Below are 17,146 nucleotides of genomic sequence, written 5' to 3'. Positions count from 1 at the left end.
GCTAAAGTCGCGGGGCAAATCCTCTTCTGTGACAGACTTAAGTACCTCGACCTCTGCCCCTACCTTGTTGAACAATATTAACGAGACACCTATCGCCGTGAACAATATTAACGAGACACCTATCACCGTCATTTTGTTCATTGTCATTGTGATTAGTTCTAGTGTAGTTATTACGGTGATGGTCACGATTACTTCGTCAATAGTCTTCATCCTCTGCTTTTTTCTAAAAACGGAGAAAAGGTTTGATGATTGCTTCCTACGTGTCTCTTCGAATTCTCCGGCGGCTTTTTCCGCACCTCCCATATAATCTCGGATTCGGCTCGTCTGTTTCTTAAGGGCATCAGTTTTTGGTACCAAGATTCAGGGAAATCTTTCATACAGTTTTTGCGCCTACTGTCATAATCTAGTCAATATGAATTCCCACCATAAACAATCTTGTTTTTGTTCTGACCAGTATTCCTCGATAAACTTTTGTTTGAATTTGTTAAATGTAACCTGATTAGTGTTCAAATTTAGTCCCCATCGTTGAGCTTCACCTGCTAATGCACTGACAACTACATTAATCTTTTCCTGATCTGTCAAATATTCAGGAAGAATCCTTTCTCAATTTTTCAAAAAATCCATCGGGTGGCAGCCAGTAGGTCTTTTGGCAGGATCAAAGCGTTCTTCACCCTCTAATAGTTTGTTATGAGGTATCCTGTCATTTACGCAACTGGACTCGTCTCTTATATTCTTTTCGAGGTCATACATCATGCCTTGAATTTGTGAACTGTTTTGGCTACACTTCTGTTTGCAAATATTTACTTGTTTCCTTATTTCTTTCCCAGAAACAACCGTTGTCTCTCTGAAACGTGACATTGTGTTCTACATTCTTCAACAATTTCGGTTTTTAGACCGAAAACTTTTTCGTTCACTTTCGTTACTTCTAAATATTCTACAGTTTTTTGGATCTTTATGATTTCTAAATCGAACCGTCCGTTGATATCATTGATCTGTCCCTGCATAGTGGCCACATTGGTATTTATGGTATTGATTTCAAGTTTAATGTCTTTCATTGCAGTACTCAAAACACCTATTTCTCGTCTACTTTTTCGATCTTTATATCGATCTTTGCACCCTGTGCTTTCATTCGATTATTGAGGCTACTAATATCACTTGCCTGTGTTTTCAGTTGATTCTCAAGACCACTAACTGTGTTTTAATTTGACTCTTAATGCTACTAATTTGTGCTTTACTCTGATCATTAATTTTTGTAGATAAAAGTTTGAATAGGTCGTTCATGCTTAATGGTTTTCGCTATCCTGCTCTACTCCAACCTCGTGCTCTGATTCTACATCGGTTCTTTCTCTGTTTGCGAAGTACTGAACATATGAGTCGATTCTTTTACGTAATCATTATGTTCCCCATATTCGTTCCGTCCTTTGATTTCTGTTTTATTTGCGACAGACTCATCATCTGAATCTGGTCTTTACATACGTATGGTATGCTACGTAAGCCAACCGCAGTTCTGTGGCGCTACCTGTCTACACATTTCGGTAACTGCTATCGGGCTCCATGATGTTTCTCAGTATGCCCTGTACTGCACGTTCTGCTCACTTTGATCTACTACTGTTTTTGTATCCATTTAATATTGAATATGAATTAGAATTTACTTTCTAAACTCCCATAATATTTCCTGTTATTTGTTTTATTCAATTACTGCAAGTTCGTGCCGCTGGATATTCAGTGCTTGTAATACATTTGTTTGGCGCTTGGTACATGTGCTATGGTCAGTATCTTACCGTGCATCTAGAGGGTTGGATCCCCTCCTTCGAAAGCGTCAGATTGCAAAGCCTGGGCTACTCTCAGGGTGGAATCTCCGTCTTCGAAGATTGTGTGTGTGTGTCTGTCTGTCTGCCCGCTGCTGTCGCTGTTCGTTCGTTCGTTCGTTCGTCCGTCCGTCCGCCTGCTGGCTGTCCATCGCCGTCGTCGTAACCGCTGCCGCTGCCGCCGCCGCCGCCGCCGCCGCCTGCTGTTCGTCCGCCTGTTCGCCGCCGACGCCGACGCCGACGCCGACGCCGCCTGCTGTTCGCCGCTGCCCATCGCCGACGCCGACGCCGACGCCGCCTGCTGCACGTCCGTCTGTCCGTCGCCGTTCGTCTGCAATGAGTACTCCCACCTCCACCGTCATCTACACCTCCCCCTCCCCCTCTCCCACAGTCACTTCCTGGAGTGCCGCCTCTGGCCTCCCTCCTTCCACCTCCCCTTCCCTTCCTCCACTTACCCACCCCCCTATCTCCTCCCCTGCTGTATACCCACACCTCTACACCCTTCCTCCAACCTCCACACCCTCAACAGCTCCCACTACTACCCCCGCCCTCACGTACGCCTCTGTTGCCGCCTCTGCTGCCGCCCCTCAGGTGGTTGGCTTCCCCTCTCTCACCGACCCCGTCGCTTCGTCTTCTGCATCTCCCGCACGCATCACGTTGCGCCGAGCCACCATCGCCACCACTGAACCAGCTGCTTCTCCCGGTGCCTCCACTACGCCACAGGGATCTGCCACCCGCCACCTCCCTCTCCTCCCCGTCCCTCTCCCCTCCTCCCAGCCTCCAGTCTCCAAAAACCCCAAAAGCGCGTCCTTACCGACTCTGCTCCCGCCACTTCCCACAAAAAATCAACGCCACCTCCCCCTCCCCCTCCCCCTGCCGTCACCATGGACACCACCCCTCCTCCTGCCACCCCTACCTTGGCCCCCACCCTCCACACCTTTGTCCTGTCCACTCCCGATCCTAAGTTCCTCGACGCTCGTACCCTCACCAAGGAAATACGAAAGTACTTACCTGGTGCTCCCATCTCCCAACTCATTCCCCGCAGGGACTCAGTCCTTATCAAGTCCCCATCCCCATCATTTCACACAGACCTCCTGCGAAAACTCCCACGAGTTATGTTTGGCCCCCACGCCTCTCTGACACCCTTCCTTTCCGCTTCCACTCCTCGTCAGCCCCAGCCTCCCCGTCGCCCCCCCACCTACACCGCTGTGATCACCAAGCTCAGCCCGGTGATCACAGAGGATGAAGTGTTGGTAGAATTGAACTCCCACCCGGACTTGGAAATCCGCTCTGCTCGCCGTATCCACAATGCCTCTGGTCCCACCTACCTCATGCGGGTATTCTCAGAGTCCGCCCCGTCCATAGACCATCTCCTCACCCAGGGTGCCCTGATATACCACCGTCGCCACCCTGTTGAATCCTCCAAATCCCCTCCCCAATCCTACCGTTGCCAACGGTGCCTGATGTACAATGACCACCTGACTCCCAACTGCAAAAACCCCCCCACCTGTCCCCATTGCAAGGCCTCCCACTTTTTCAAGAACTGCCCCAACCTCGCTGCTCCTCCTTCCTGTAATACCTGCAATGGCCCCCATCCCACATACTCCCACAAGTGTAAAGCTAAACCCCCTCCAGCCACCCCTGAACTTACAGTCCCAGTTCGTCCCGTCGATCCTCCTGTCCATCCTAACAATTCCCTCCGTCCACCCCCCACGACCGAGGACATCATCCGGTTCATTACCGTTGTACTCCAAAACATTCACCCTTTTCAGCGCCCGCACACCTTCCAACAAATATCCCTTGCTGCTCGCTCTGTGTTCCACCTGAACACCTTCGCCACTTACTCCCACAACCAAGCCCACTTCACCTTCACCCGCCTCGACACCCTAGTTTAAGTCTCTTCCCTTCCCTCTCTTCCCCCCCTCCTTCCCGTCATGGCGCGGCACGAGTCTCGCATCCTCTTCCAGAACATTCGCTCCTTCCGCTCCAACAAATACCTCCTCATGCACACCCTCTCCCACCACCAGGTCGACACCTTCCTCCTGAATGAAACCTTTCTCCAGCCCCACCATTCTGTCCGCTCCTCCCCCTATATCCTCCACTGCACTGATGCTCCTGGTCCTCGTGCGCAGGGTGGAGTCGCGATTGGCCACCTTAAGCATATCCCCGTCCGGCCACAACCTCTCCTCAATGACCCCACTGAACACCTTATCCTTAGCGTCTTCTTCCCCTCCCTCACCATTACCTGTGCCACCATCTATGTCCGCTCCACTGCTCCTCTTCCTTATGACTTCATCTCACACATTGATCACACCTTCTCCACCTATGTGATTGCCGCCGACCTCAACGTCCATAGCCGCACTCCTGCTGCCCTTCGGCGGTGGCATCAGTTCCTCTCCACAATCCAGGGTGACCTTGTTCCCATTCCCCAGCACACCCGACCCGAAAGTAACACCACCCCCGATGTTGTCATTGCCTCCGCCAACCTCCTTGGGCGTATCACTGTCGCCGTCCTTGACCCCACAGGTAGCGATCACCTCCCTGTCCTTCTCACCATAACGTCTGCAAACCGCCCCCATCCAGCTCCGCAACCTGCACCCCCTCCCAAGGTCGTCCATGACTATCGCCGTGCCAACTGGGCTGCCTACCGGGACTCCATCTCCACCCAGGTCGAAAGCCACCCTCTTACCTATCGCCATCCTGACGACATCATCCGCGCCTCGTCCTTCCTTCAGACGGTAATTACTGACGCCGTGGAGGCCCATGTTCCTACTAAAACCATCCACCCACACCGTCCCACTCTCCCTCCGCGGGCTGTCCTCCTCCTCCGTGAATCCCGCCGCCTCTATCGCTCCTTCCTCCGCACTCGTGACAGGGATACACTCCAACGCCACCGGCAAATACAGCGACACGTACGGAACCTTATTACAGCAACGAAACGCCGGGACTGGCGCCAGACCTGCACACGACTCAATGCCACCCTCCCTATCAACTCCTCCAAGTACTGGTCTGCCTTCCATCGTCTTACTGGTTCCCTTTCCGCTCCCCACTACCCCCTTCTCCATAACGATCGCCCCCTTCCAGACAACCTCAGTAAGGCCAACCACTTCGCTTCCCACCTTTCCGAGGTCTTCTCCATCCCCGATGATCCCCACTTTGATTATTCTCTTTTCCCCACCGTCATGGAACGTGCTGATACCTCAGTCGCTCCACTTGCTCCTAGTCTCCAGTACTTGGGGCAGTTGCCCCCCTCGGACGTCAACACTCCCATCACAGCACAAGACATTAAACTTCTCCTCCAGTCCAAACGCAACACGGCCCCTGGTCACGACTGTGTCACCTACCGTCACCTTCGAGAAAGCCCCTATTCCTTCCTAACTGTCCTCGCCCATCTCTATAATGTCATCCTCTCTACTGGCTTCTACCCTGACCTGTGGAAGACCTCCCGCGTCCTCCTCTTCCTCAAACCCAACAAACCCCCTTCTGCCGCCTCTTCCTATCGTCCCATCTGCCTCACCTCCGTCTTCAGTAAGGTCCTTGAATCCATCCTCTCCCACCGTATCCATCGGCACCTTGCTCAACACCACCTCCTCCCCCTTACCCAGTGTGGCTTCCGACCCTCCTTCTCTGCTGATGACCAACTCCTCAACCTTGTTCACCTTCTGTCCCTCCAGCTCAACTCCCGTCGCTCCGCCATTTTTGTTTCCCTTGACCTCCAAAATGCCTATGACCGTGTATGGCATCCCGGTCTCCTCTTTAAACTCCAAACCTACGCCCTGCCTATCAATTTTGTCCGTCTGGTCGCTTCCTTCCTCTCGCACCGTCCTTCCTATGTCGCCCTCCACAACACCAACTCCCGTATCTTTTATCCCACGGCTGGCGTCCCCCAGGGTTCTGTCCTCTCCCCTCTCCTTTATCTCTTGTATACAGCTGATATGCCCAAGCCACCCCCACCAGTTCACCTTCTCCAATATGCTGATGACACCGCCTTCCTGGCTCTCTATCCTACCCTTCAAAGGTCTCAACGTACCCTCCAAACCCACCTTAACCAGTTCACCACTTGGTGTAACCAGTGGCTCCTCCGTCTCAACCCCTCCAAAACCCAGGCAATCATCATAGGCCGTACCACTCGCTCCTTTCGCCTCCAAGATTTCTACCTCACCCTTTATGGTCGTCCAATCCAACTCACCCCCACCCTGAAATACCTTGGCCTCACCCTTGACCGACACCTCACCTGGACCCCTCATCTCCTGACCATCCAGCAGAAAGCCCATTCCCGCCTCCGCCTGCTGAAACTCCTGTCCGGCCGGACATGGGGATTGCATCCTTCTACCATCCTCCACACCTACAAATCCCTCATCCGTCCTATCCTCTGTTATGCCAGCGTCGCCTGGATCTCCGCCCCCACCCGCTTTTACAAGGCTCTCCAAATCCTTGAACGCCATGCGCTCCGCCTTGCCTTCCGTATCCGCCTTCCTTCCCCCACACGGCTCCTGTATGAACTGATCCCCTTCCCCCACCTCCTCTTGTTCCTCCAACATCTCCGCATCCTTTACATTGTTCGCAGGGTTGATCCCCCCCACCCTCTGGTTTCCTCCTTCCTCTCCACCCCCCGCCCGTTGCCGCGCCTCTATCGCTGTATCCCTCCCTCTCTCCACCTCCACACCCTCCATCTCCTTCATCAGGGCAATTTCCAACGCCTCCCCCTCCCGGATGACGAACTTCGCCGTGACATATACCCTTCCTTCCAACTATAACCCGGCCTTGTTCCCCCCCCCCTCCCCAGGGCCCCCTTCTCCTCTTTCCTCCTTCTCCCAGAGCGGATTTTCCTCCATCCCCCCCTCCCCTGAGACCCTGCACCCCATACTTGCCTCTCTCCTTCCCACATCCCTCCCTACCTGGCCCTCTTCCGAGCGCCCCCCATTTCCCCTCCCCCATCTCTTCCCCTCCCTCCCTTCTTCAGGTCTCCCTCATCTCCTTGAACCTGGCAGATCCTCTGTATTGATCAACATCAGTGTGCCACGTCAGTGTTGTGTTTCGTGCTTTTCTCGTGTGCGTCAAGAGGTGTGATTTTAATTGTGTGCTGCCTTGAGGTTCGCCGTCAGTGCTACGCTGTGTGCTATGCCAGCCGTCAACACCTTTATGCTCCAGTCATACTGTGCCTTGTGTTTCTTTTAATCGTCGCAGTGTGTGGCTTTTTGTGTGTGCTACTTTTAAACAGTTTTTTATCTCCATTTTACAGTCACCCCGTTTTTTGTATATTGCCTTCCATGATGTTCTCCCTTTTTATATCTATGTTCGCCTTCTTCTCTCCTTTGCTGTTTTTAAATGTCTTCTATTGTTTTGTTCTATGTCTTTCGGCTGAAGAGCAGCGCATATGCTGCTGCCAGCCCGCCCCGATAGGGGAATTGAAATACAATAAAGGAAAAAAAAAAAAAAAAAAATCTTACCGTGTAAGAACTCAACGAATGTCCTGTCATGCAGCGCAACGTGTAACACTACCGGCTACTACTAAATTTCCAGCATACCGACCATGTTATGTCTGTGAAAGGACTGTTGTGACCGTGACTGTGGGTAATGGAAACCTATCGGTCTTTTTTCTGTTGTAGAAAGACTTTTAATTCAGAGGAAACAACACCAGAACAGATTAAAACTTTCACGATGTACATATTGTTCCACAACATTTCGGGAGAACTGCTAGATGTCTGCAACTTCCTGCCACAATACTTCGGCGCAGGGTCTTCTGGCCATCTTCAGGTGATGTCCGGCAGTTCTACCGAAATGACGTGGAACAACAGCAAAACAAACGGCAATCGAACCAGTGTTCTATAAGTAATAAAGCGAACTGTAATTACGTAAAAAGAAACGGTCGCCAGCCTAATTAGGCAAAGCTGTACTCAGTAATAGTATGATTCGTAAAGAAAGTTAACCATGTGAGTCGACTTTTGATATTAAACTTCTGTTTTGCTGATGAGATACACAGTTTAGCAAGTAATGTTCCAGTGAATTGACTTGAACTACATTCGAGAAGTATTAATGTGTTTAGGCAACAACTGCCCTGAAATGAGGAATGTCCTACCCACTATCCTTCCCACCCCTCCCACAATGGTCCTCCGCCGCCAACCGAACGTACACAATATCCTCGTCCACCCCTACTCCACTCCTGCTCCCAACTCCTTAACCCCTTGCCTTTATGGCCCATATCCCAGTAATAGATCTAGATGCAAGTCGTGTCCCATAATTCTTCCCACCACCTACCCCAGTCCAGTCACAAACATCACCTATTCCATCAAAGGCAGGGCTACCTGTTAAACCAGTCTTGTAATCTACAAGTTAAGCTGCAACCACTCTGCTGCATTCTACGTTAGCATGACAAACTATAAGCTGCCTGTCCGCATGAATGGCCACTGACAAACTGTGTCCAAGAAACAGCTGGACCACACAGTTGCTAAGCACACTGCTCAATATAACGTTCTTCATTTCGTGACTGCTTCACAGCGTGAGAGATCTGGATCGTACCTACCAACACCTGCATTTCTGAACTGCGCAGGTGGAAACTCTCCCTGCAGTATATTCTACGTTCCTATAATCCGCCTGCATCAGACTTCGTTAGCTATTGTGCTACACCCACCTATCTCCTAACCTATTCCCATCCTAGCACTACACAACCCTCTATTCCACTAACTGACCTACTGTCTTCTCTCTTCTTCCGCTGTCCCGATCCATCCCCTGCCCGGCGTCTAACCTCCCGACTGCACCTATCTCCCCTACCCACTCTCCACTTCATCCCTCTATGATCAAAAACAGCACTTTACTTCCTCCCACCCCTACTCTGCTATCCGTCCCCCTCACACTCCAGTCTCAATGCGCCCACCACCCAGCTTTCTTCTCTCATCATGCACTGCTCACAGTCTGGCCTCAACTGCCAGAGACTGTGCTCATGTGCGATTGAGTTGAATTTGCCTGTGTGTGTGTGTGAGAGAGAGAGAGAGAGAGAGAGAGAGCATTATCTAACTCGGAATAAGGGCTTTTTGGCTGGAAGCTTACTTGTCTGACAGTCTTTTTGTTCTGCATGTCTGCGACTCAACATCTCTGCTATATAGTGAGTAGCAATCTAACCTTTTCATAATATTGTCATTATTCTATCCTGGATTTTACATTGTTTGGATTCACACTTTTATTTTTATTCTGAACATGTGCTTTTCATAAGCTATTGACCTTACTTGTCCGCAATTGTTTGATTAATAGCAGACTCTTTTATGCAACTGCATTAGCATGTTTTTGATGTGAAATTGGGTAAACGCTGCTGTGTGATGGAAGAAAAGCTAATTTTAACATGGCAACAACGGAAAGAAAAAAATGGTGTACAAGACAGGTGAAAATAAATCGTTCCTTCTGTTGCAATTTCAGCTCCATCCTCAAACCATTGTGTTCCTCATAATAAACGGTTGATTTGTTGAACGATTTGTCATATTGGCGTAACCCATTAATACGTTCGTTTTCCGACTTGCTAGTTATAGCTTACATGTTCTGCGCGATGGCGTATGTGTGAAGGCTTAAGCTGCAGAACTATACCTTCCCTACCGCACAGTCTCATGCCCACAGGAGTCTCCACCACTACGATTGGCCACTGTCTGCGCTCCTAGGGAACATGTAATACTGCACGCATTTTACAGGCGCCTAGTTCCCTTCACACTTTCTAAAAGGTTGTGTGACTTTCTTCTATCACGTCAGGAGACAGTTCAACTCACTCGCAGAGGCCTCCAGCGTATTATTTCCACCAATCCGCTCTCTTCACTATGTTTAACAGCGGAATTCCCCGTGCACTATTTATGTTGACGGCTTTACTTTTAATTTATCAAATGCTATTTTGACTTTTCTATCTCTTGAATCTATCTTTCAGATGGCCAGCTCTTTTTAGATTTCTTCATGCATTGCCTGCGGCCATTTCGCCTTGGCTTCCCAATTCTTATTGTGTATTGAAAGGAAGACCATTTAAATGTATCATGTGAAACAACGGTCGAGCTAGGACTGAATGTTGGGATACTTCATTAATGACTTTTGCCTAGTAAGAAAAATTGAATACATAGCACTTGTTTCCCGATTTTGCGTATCTTCCAGGCATAATTACAGCAGGGGGGGTAACCAGTCACTTCATGTTTAAAATTCATAACAGGCGCCTGAAGCCTGGTTCCCTCCACATTTTCAAAAGGTTGTGTGGTTTTGTTATCAAATTAATAGGAATATTTTTTGTAAAACTCGATTTTATTTAAAAATATGTGCACTCTCTCTCAGCAGATGCTTTTGTCAGATTTTGTAAAGTTTCATAAGGTTATATCCTTACTGACTGGACATGGGTCTTTTGTGACGTGTTCATGAACACTGAAGTTTTTATTGCTGCATCCTACAGACAGCGCAACATGACTATGATATGGCAAGAGAGGAAACGTGCATTATGGGGATGTGGGTGTACGTGCTCCTCGGAGATGAAGAGGCTGGCGCAAGAGAGGACCTCGTGGCAGGCTGCATCGAACCAACCAGAAGTCTGACCAAAAAAAAAGCCTGACGTAGGGATTTTACGCGCGTTCATTTTTATAAAGAAACTGTGGTCTGCAAACCAGATACAGCCGACAGTTGCCGCTGGAATGCGCTACAATCACAAATCACGTGAACTAGAACGTTGCATGTGACTCAAGTGATGTCTTTCTTGAGGCTAGCTTTCGCGTCCGCGTACACGCCAAAGTTAGCTGCCTCGTCCCGTGTTGGGACTTCTAATCTTTCCTGCTCTCTCGTTGCCACTGCAGTTATTCTCGTAAATTCCAGGGAAAAGTGACGTCGCTATGTTAGCAAGACATATTTTGGGAAGTTCCACTGAAGGAAATCCTGCAACACCCATGATTTTGGACTCGCATTCGGGAGCAACTGAGTTAGAATCCAAGTGTAACTGTCGATCATCTAAATCACTAAATATGAGCTTTAAAATTGTAGAGTGTTCTACCAATGGAGCAAGGGAGAGGATGTTGGTATGGGTGGCCAGTATCCTCTCTCTACGACACAAGTACACATGTGGACCAATGCAGTTCTTTGTTTACAAGAACAGGAAGCTGCGTATCTTGAACAGAGTCCACATGTTGTGGTACAAGCTCAGTAATAATAGTCCTCTTGCAGACACTATTGGAAATCTTACTGTTCCAAACTTTACTCACTGTAGTCCAAATCTGGTCACTGTGTACTGTCATAGCCTGTGATCCGCTCTGTGAATGAATGACAAACGCCAAACTAGAATGAGTCAGTGAGTCAGTGACTGTGCTAGTGAGTGAGACCCTCTGGTCAGCAGCTGCGATTTAAATAGTTGCTGTCGAGAGGGCGTTGGCGGCGTGTTGTTTGCGCGTCTGCCTCTGGCCTCTCTCGTGATATGCGCACTTGATCCAGCGCCTGCTATCGACCTTCGCGCTACATCTTTGCTGGCCGGTGTGCTGGCGACAGTTTACGCCAGCACAAAAATAATTCCTCCAAACAGGCCACAAGTGATTTCCCTTTGCAATCATTGTCGAATTCTGCTTGAATAAGAAGTAGTAGCTCCCGTGTTTCGGAAGCTAACAGTGTCTGCAAGAGTTGTATGCTGATGACATACCCCTCCATAACGTATCCAAATGACGTAGTTGTCAGTGGTCAACAGTGCGTCTACATCTATATTGCCATTCTTCAGACCTCTGTAAATAGATTTTACAGGGAACTTCCCAATGTACCACTATTAAGGTGTCTTCCCGTTCCATTCATATGTGAAGAATGGGAAGAATGATTGCTTTAATGTCTATGTGTATGCTGTAAGTTGTGTAATCCTCTCTTCATGATCCACATGGAGCTAAGTACAGAGGGTTGTGGTATATTATAGTGCCCTCACTGATTACTGTTTCCTGAAAGTTTGCAAGTAGGCTTTCAGGAATGCGCGTCTGTCTTCAAGTGCCTGACAGTTCAGCGTTTTCAGCATTTACGTGATGTTCTCGCATAGGTCAAACAAATCTGTCACCATTCGTGCTGCCCTTCTCTGTATGCGGTCAATATCCTCTGTCAGTCATTCATTCATATTTGCTTTGGGTCCCACACACTCCAGAAATATTCTGTGATGGGTTCGTGCACGCGTTTTATAGGCAATCTGCTTTGTAGACTCATCGTATTTTCTCACTATTTGGGTTTTCTGAATCTCACAATTTTACATTTATGAACATTCAAAGCAAGCTGACAATCATTTTACTTCTTTGATGACTTATCAAGGTCTGACAGTATTTGTCCTCTCTTTTTAGACTGAACTTCGTTACAGAAAACTGCATCATCTGCAAGAAGGCAAGGCTACTATTGTTAGATCACTAATACAGAAAACAAACAGCAAGGTTTGTAAGGCACTAGTATGGAACACAACCGAGTTTGCTTCTACATCTGTCGGAGGCTCTGCAAAAAAGATAACATGCTGCTTCGTCCCTACCAAGAAATCCTCAACCCAGTCATAGATTTAATTAGATGCCCCATATTATTGCACTTTCATTAATAAGCGTAGGTGTGGTACACAGTCAAATGAGTTTTGGAACTCAATAAATATTGCAGCTACCTGACTGCTTTCAACTATAGCTTTTAGAATGTCATCTGGGAAATGCTCTAATTGAGTTTCACATAAGCGATTCCTTATTATGTCTGAGCTCAGAATATGTCCTATAATTCCACAACCGATGGACGTCTCACACACTCACTAACACAAAAAAACGACGCACCATGAAGAATTTACCCGAATGTTTATTGAGGCTCAATTCAAAGTTTAACTCATCACTGAAGACAACTCTACTCTATTCAAAGAGATTCCAGGCCAATGACGTGTTTGGAAACGCCCTGGACAGCGGTAGGACAACAACCTGTCTGTTGCCTGACATTTGGTCTGACAGCTAGGAGTTTTCTTCTCGTAGCAAGACCCCTTAGCCTGTATGTTGCTCTTCATGGCAAGCCATGCTGGACTTAAATTTCAGCAAGATAATTCCCCACCCACACATGGCGAGAATTTGTACTGCTCTCCTTGGTGTTTGGTAAACCTTACCTTGGCCACCAACGTCATCTGATCTCTCCTCATTTGAGAACGTTCGGAGCACTATGAGCAGGGCCCTACTACGAGATCGGGATTTTTGCGATATAGCGCGTCAGTTGGACGGAATCTGGCACAATATCCCTCAGGAGAGGTCTGGCAGTCAACGCCAAGTCGAATAACTGCTTTCACAAGGGCCACAGGTGGGCCAACGACTTATTAACTTGCTCAATTTGTCAAGTTTTTTCTCTTGAATAAATTATTCAATTTTTCTCAAACTGTAATAATTTGTTTGTCTGTACATGTGTATCAGATCCACCGATTTCCGTCCCATTCGTTTAATTCCTTCGTGGTGAGCATATATATATATATATATATACACTCCTGGAAATTGAAATAAGAACACCGTGAATTCATTGTCCCAGGAAGGGGAAACTTTATTGACACATTCCTGGGGTCAGATACATCACATGATCACACTGACAGACCCACAGGCACATAGACACAGGCAACAGAGCATGCACAATGTCGGCACTAGTACAGTGTATATCCACCTTTCGCAGCAATGCAGGCTGCTATTCTCCCATGAAGACGATCGTAGAGATGCTGGATGTAGTCCTGTGGAACGGCTTGCCATGCCATTTCCACCTGGCGCCTCAGTTGGACCAGCGTTCGTGCTGGACGTGCAGACAGCGTGAGACGACGCTTCATCCAGTCCCAAACATGCTCAATGAGGGACAGATCCGGAGATCTTGCTGGCCAGGGTAGTTGACTTACACCTTCTAGAGCACGTTGGGTGGCACGGGATACATGCGGACGTGCATTGTCCTGTTGGAACAGCAAGTTCCCTTGCCGGTCTAGGAATGGTAGAACGATGGGTTCGATGACGGTTTGGATGTACCGTGCACTATTCAGTGTCCCCTCGACGATCACCAGTGGTGTACGGCCAGTGTAGGAGATCGCTCCCCACACCATGATGCCGGGTGTTGGTCCTGTGTGCCTCGGTCGTATGCAGTCCTCATTGTGGCGCTCACCTGCACGGCGCCAAACATGCATACGACCATCATTGGCACCAAGGCAGAAGTGACTCTCATCGCTGAAGACGACACGTCTCCATTCGTCCCTCCATTCACGCCTGTCGCGACACCACTGGAGGCGGGCTGCACGATGTTGGGGCGTGAGCGGAAGACGGCCTAACGGTGTGCGGGGCCGTAGCCCAGCTTCATGGAGACGGTTGCGAATGGTCCTCGCCGATACCCCAGGAGCAACAGTGTCCCTAATTTGCTGGGAAGTGGCGGTGCGGTCCCCTACGGCACTGCGTAGGATCCTACGATCTTGGCGTGCATCCGTGCGTCGCTGCGGTCCGGTCCCAGGTCGACGGGCACGTGCACCTTCCGCCGACCACTGGCGACAACATCGATGTACTGTGGAGACCTCACGCCCCACGTGTTGAGCAATTCGGCGGTACGTCCACCCGGCCTCCCGCATGCCCACTATACGCCCTCGCTCAAAGTCCGTCAACTGCACATACAGTTCACGTCCACGCTGTCGCGGCATGCTACCAGTGTTAAAGACTGCGATGGAGCTCCGTATGCCACGGGAAACTGGCTGACACTGACGGCGGCGGTGCACAAATGCTGCGCAGCTAGCGCCATTCGACGGCCAACATCGCGGTTCCTGGTGTGTCCGCTGTGCCGTGCGTGTGATCATTGCTTGTACAGCCCTCTCGCAGTGTCCGGAGCAAGTATGGTGGGTCTGACACACCGGTGTCAATGTGTTCTTTTTTCCATTTCCAGGAGTATATATATATATATATATATAGAGAGAGAGAGAGAGAGAGAGTCCCATAGTGCATATATATATATATATATATATATATATATATATATATATATATATATATATATATATATATATTGGACAACAGTGTTATGGATTACTTTCACCACCTTTCTTGCCTTTCTTGGAGACGAATGTAACCCGTGTTTTCTTCCAACTTTGGGGAAAAGTTCATTTTTTGTACAGATGTGTGGTATGTTATAGTCAAGGAAAGGGACTCAGGAATTGTGTCGAGGCCGGCCGCTGTGACCGAGGGGTTCTAGGCGCTTCAGTCAGGAACCGCGCTGCTGCTGCGGTGTCAGGTTCGAATCCTGCCTCGGGCATGGATGTGTGTGATGTCCTTAGGTTAGTTGGATTTAAGTAGTAGCAGCCGCGTGCTTCCGGACTGAAGCGCCTCGAACCGCTCGATCACAGCGGCCGGCGACCAAGTGCACCAGGCCTGAATGACCATCACACAAACTGACATCCGGCCCCTGTACGACACAATTCATGCACGTTTGCATGCTTGTATTCATCATTCTAGTGGTTACACTGGTTATTAATGTACCAGTTTTTCACATTTCCAGTGGCTTGTCTCGCTCTTACATTAACCTGTGATCTTGTAGTGTTAAAAATTTTAGTATGTTACGTAGAGAAATGTATTCCCGAAATTTCATTACTCTACATTAATTATTTCTTTGCCTTGCGATTCTTTTCCGTTAGTGTATTTGAAGAACTACCGAATGCCGGTATTTGCTTGCTTCCAGGTTATTTCGTGGGTGATCTTCACGGGAGCCATTTCGTACATGAAGCTGGCGATAGCGTCCATCTTCCGCACGGAGGGCGGTCGCAGCCTGTTCTGGTGCGGCGCCGCTCAGCAGATGGGGTCGGCCGTCGCTTCCGTGGTCACCTTCTTCCTGGTCAACTACGCCGGCATCTTCCATTCGTACTCTCCATGCTGATCACTTCCACAGACAGTGTGCTCGAGACCACAAGCTGCGCACGTCACACAGTGACTGTGCAAGTTTATTTATACTGCCCAGTGAACACGATCTGCAGATGACAATACCTTGTGCTGTGAAACTGACAACGACATCAGTTTTGTCTACTAATTGTTTACGTGTTATATGTATACTGCCATTTACAATAAATGCCGTATATGTTTTTTTATTTATTTACCAAGATATTTTTCAAATATTCGTGTAGAGATTTGATGTAAGAGATCCACGCAATGTCTGCTCTATACAGGATGAGAAAAAAAGGACTTTACAACTTTGGATTGACATAGCAATTTATTACGATAACTTACAGAATCTGTGGATGTATCATTTTCTAGCAAACAACCTCAAGTCTGATTCACGAAGTGCATCAGCACCCCATTGCGCCATCGTCAGTGCCAGGGCATAGTGCACAGTTAAAATGGCTACTTTCACTGTTGCTGTGTGTTTTGCTTTCATCAAACGAACTGTGCAACAACTGTTCGGCGTAAATTTCGCTCCGAATACACTAAAGAAACTGCAAGCAGGCCTACAGTTTACTCTTGGCACAATAACTTTGTTGAGAAGGACTGTTCACTGCGATATGATAAATCGCCAGGTCGCCCACGTGTTGATGATTATTTCGAACAGGTTACGGAGAGCTGTGCCCGCAGTCAACAAAAATCAGCACGACGCGCGCCTCACGAGACTGGCATTCCACAAAATACTGCCCACCTAATTTTCAACATTCGTCTGTAGCACAACATCTCAAAGGCTTCGATTCTCTTCTGTTCCGGTTTTTCCACAGTCCATGTTTCATTACGGAACAATGCTGTGCTCCAAACGTACATTCTGTTGTGTTGCCATTTATGAACACCAATTTCTTCCTCAAATTAAGGCACTGATTGACTAGTAGACTTGTCTTGGCCTGGAATGCCCTTTTTGCCAGTGCTAGTCTGCTTTTGATCTCCTCCTTGCTCCGTCCGTCGTTGGTTATTTTGATACCTAGGTAGTAGAATTCCTTAACTTCATCTACTTCTTGACCTTGAATCCTGATGTTAAGTTTCTCGTTGTTCTCATTTCTGCTACTTCTCATTGCTTTCGTCTTTCTTCGATTCATTTAATTTAGCAGCTCACGTAATTCTTCTTCATTTTCACTCAGGATAGCAATGTCGTTAGCGAATCGTATCACTGCTATCCTTTCACCTTGAATATTAATTTCACTCCTGAACCTTTCTTTTATTTCCATCATTGCTTCTTGGATGTACAGTTTGAACAGTAGGGGGGAAAGAATACAACTCTGTCTTACACCCTTTTTAATCCGAGCACTTCGTCCTTGGTCGTCCACTCTTATTATTCCCTCTTGGCTTTTGTACATATTGTACCCGTGTTTTCCTATAGCTCACCCTTATTTTTCTCAGAATTTCGAACATCTTGCACAATTTTACACTGTCGAACGCTTTTTCCAGGTCGAT

The 17,146-nt window shown here is 48.3% G+C and overlaps 1 protein-coding gene across 1 annotated transcript in view; it reads left to right on the top strand.

Annotated features, from left to right (window-relative positions):
- The window catches only part of LOC124615775 (solute carrier family 52, riboflavin transporter, member 3-A-like), a 102,223-nt gene extending 86,355 nt beyond the window's left edge, over positions 1 to 15,868 (top strand). Inside the window, exon 3 of the mRNA XM_047143874.1 lies at positions 15,462 to 15,868. Within this exon, the coding sequence (XP_046999830.1) occupies positions 15,462 to 15,656 (195 nt within the window). The 3' untranslated portion in view covers positions 15,657 to 15,868. The remainder of the gene's footprint in view (positions 1 to 15,461) is intronic.
- Positions 15,869 to 17,146: the final 1,278 nt, after the last annotated feature.

The sequence above is a fragment of the Schistocerca americana genome, chromosome 5, assembly GCF_021461395.2.
Source record: "Schistocerca americana isolate TAMUIC-IGC-003095 chromosome 5, iqSchAmer2.1, whole genome shotgun sequence".
Taxonomy (NCBI): domain Eukaryota; kingdom Metazoa; phylum Arthropoda; class Insecta; order Orthoptera; family Acrididae; genus Schistocerca; species Schistocerca americana.
This window is presented reverse-complemented; position numbering and strand designations above follow the sequence as displayed.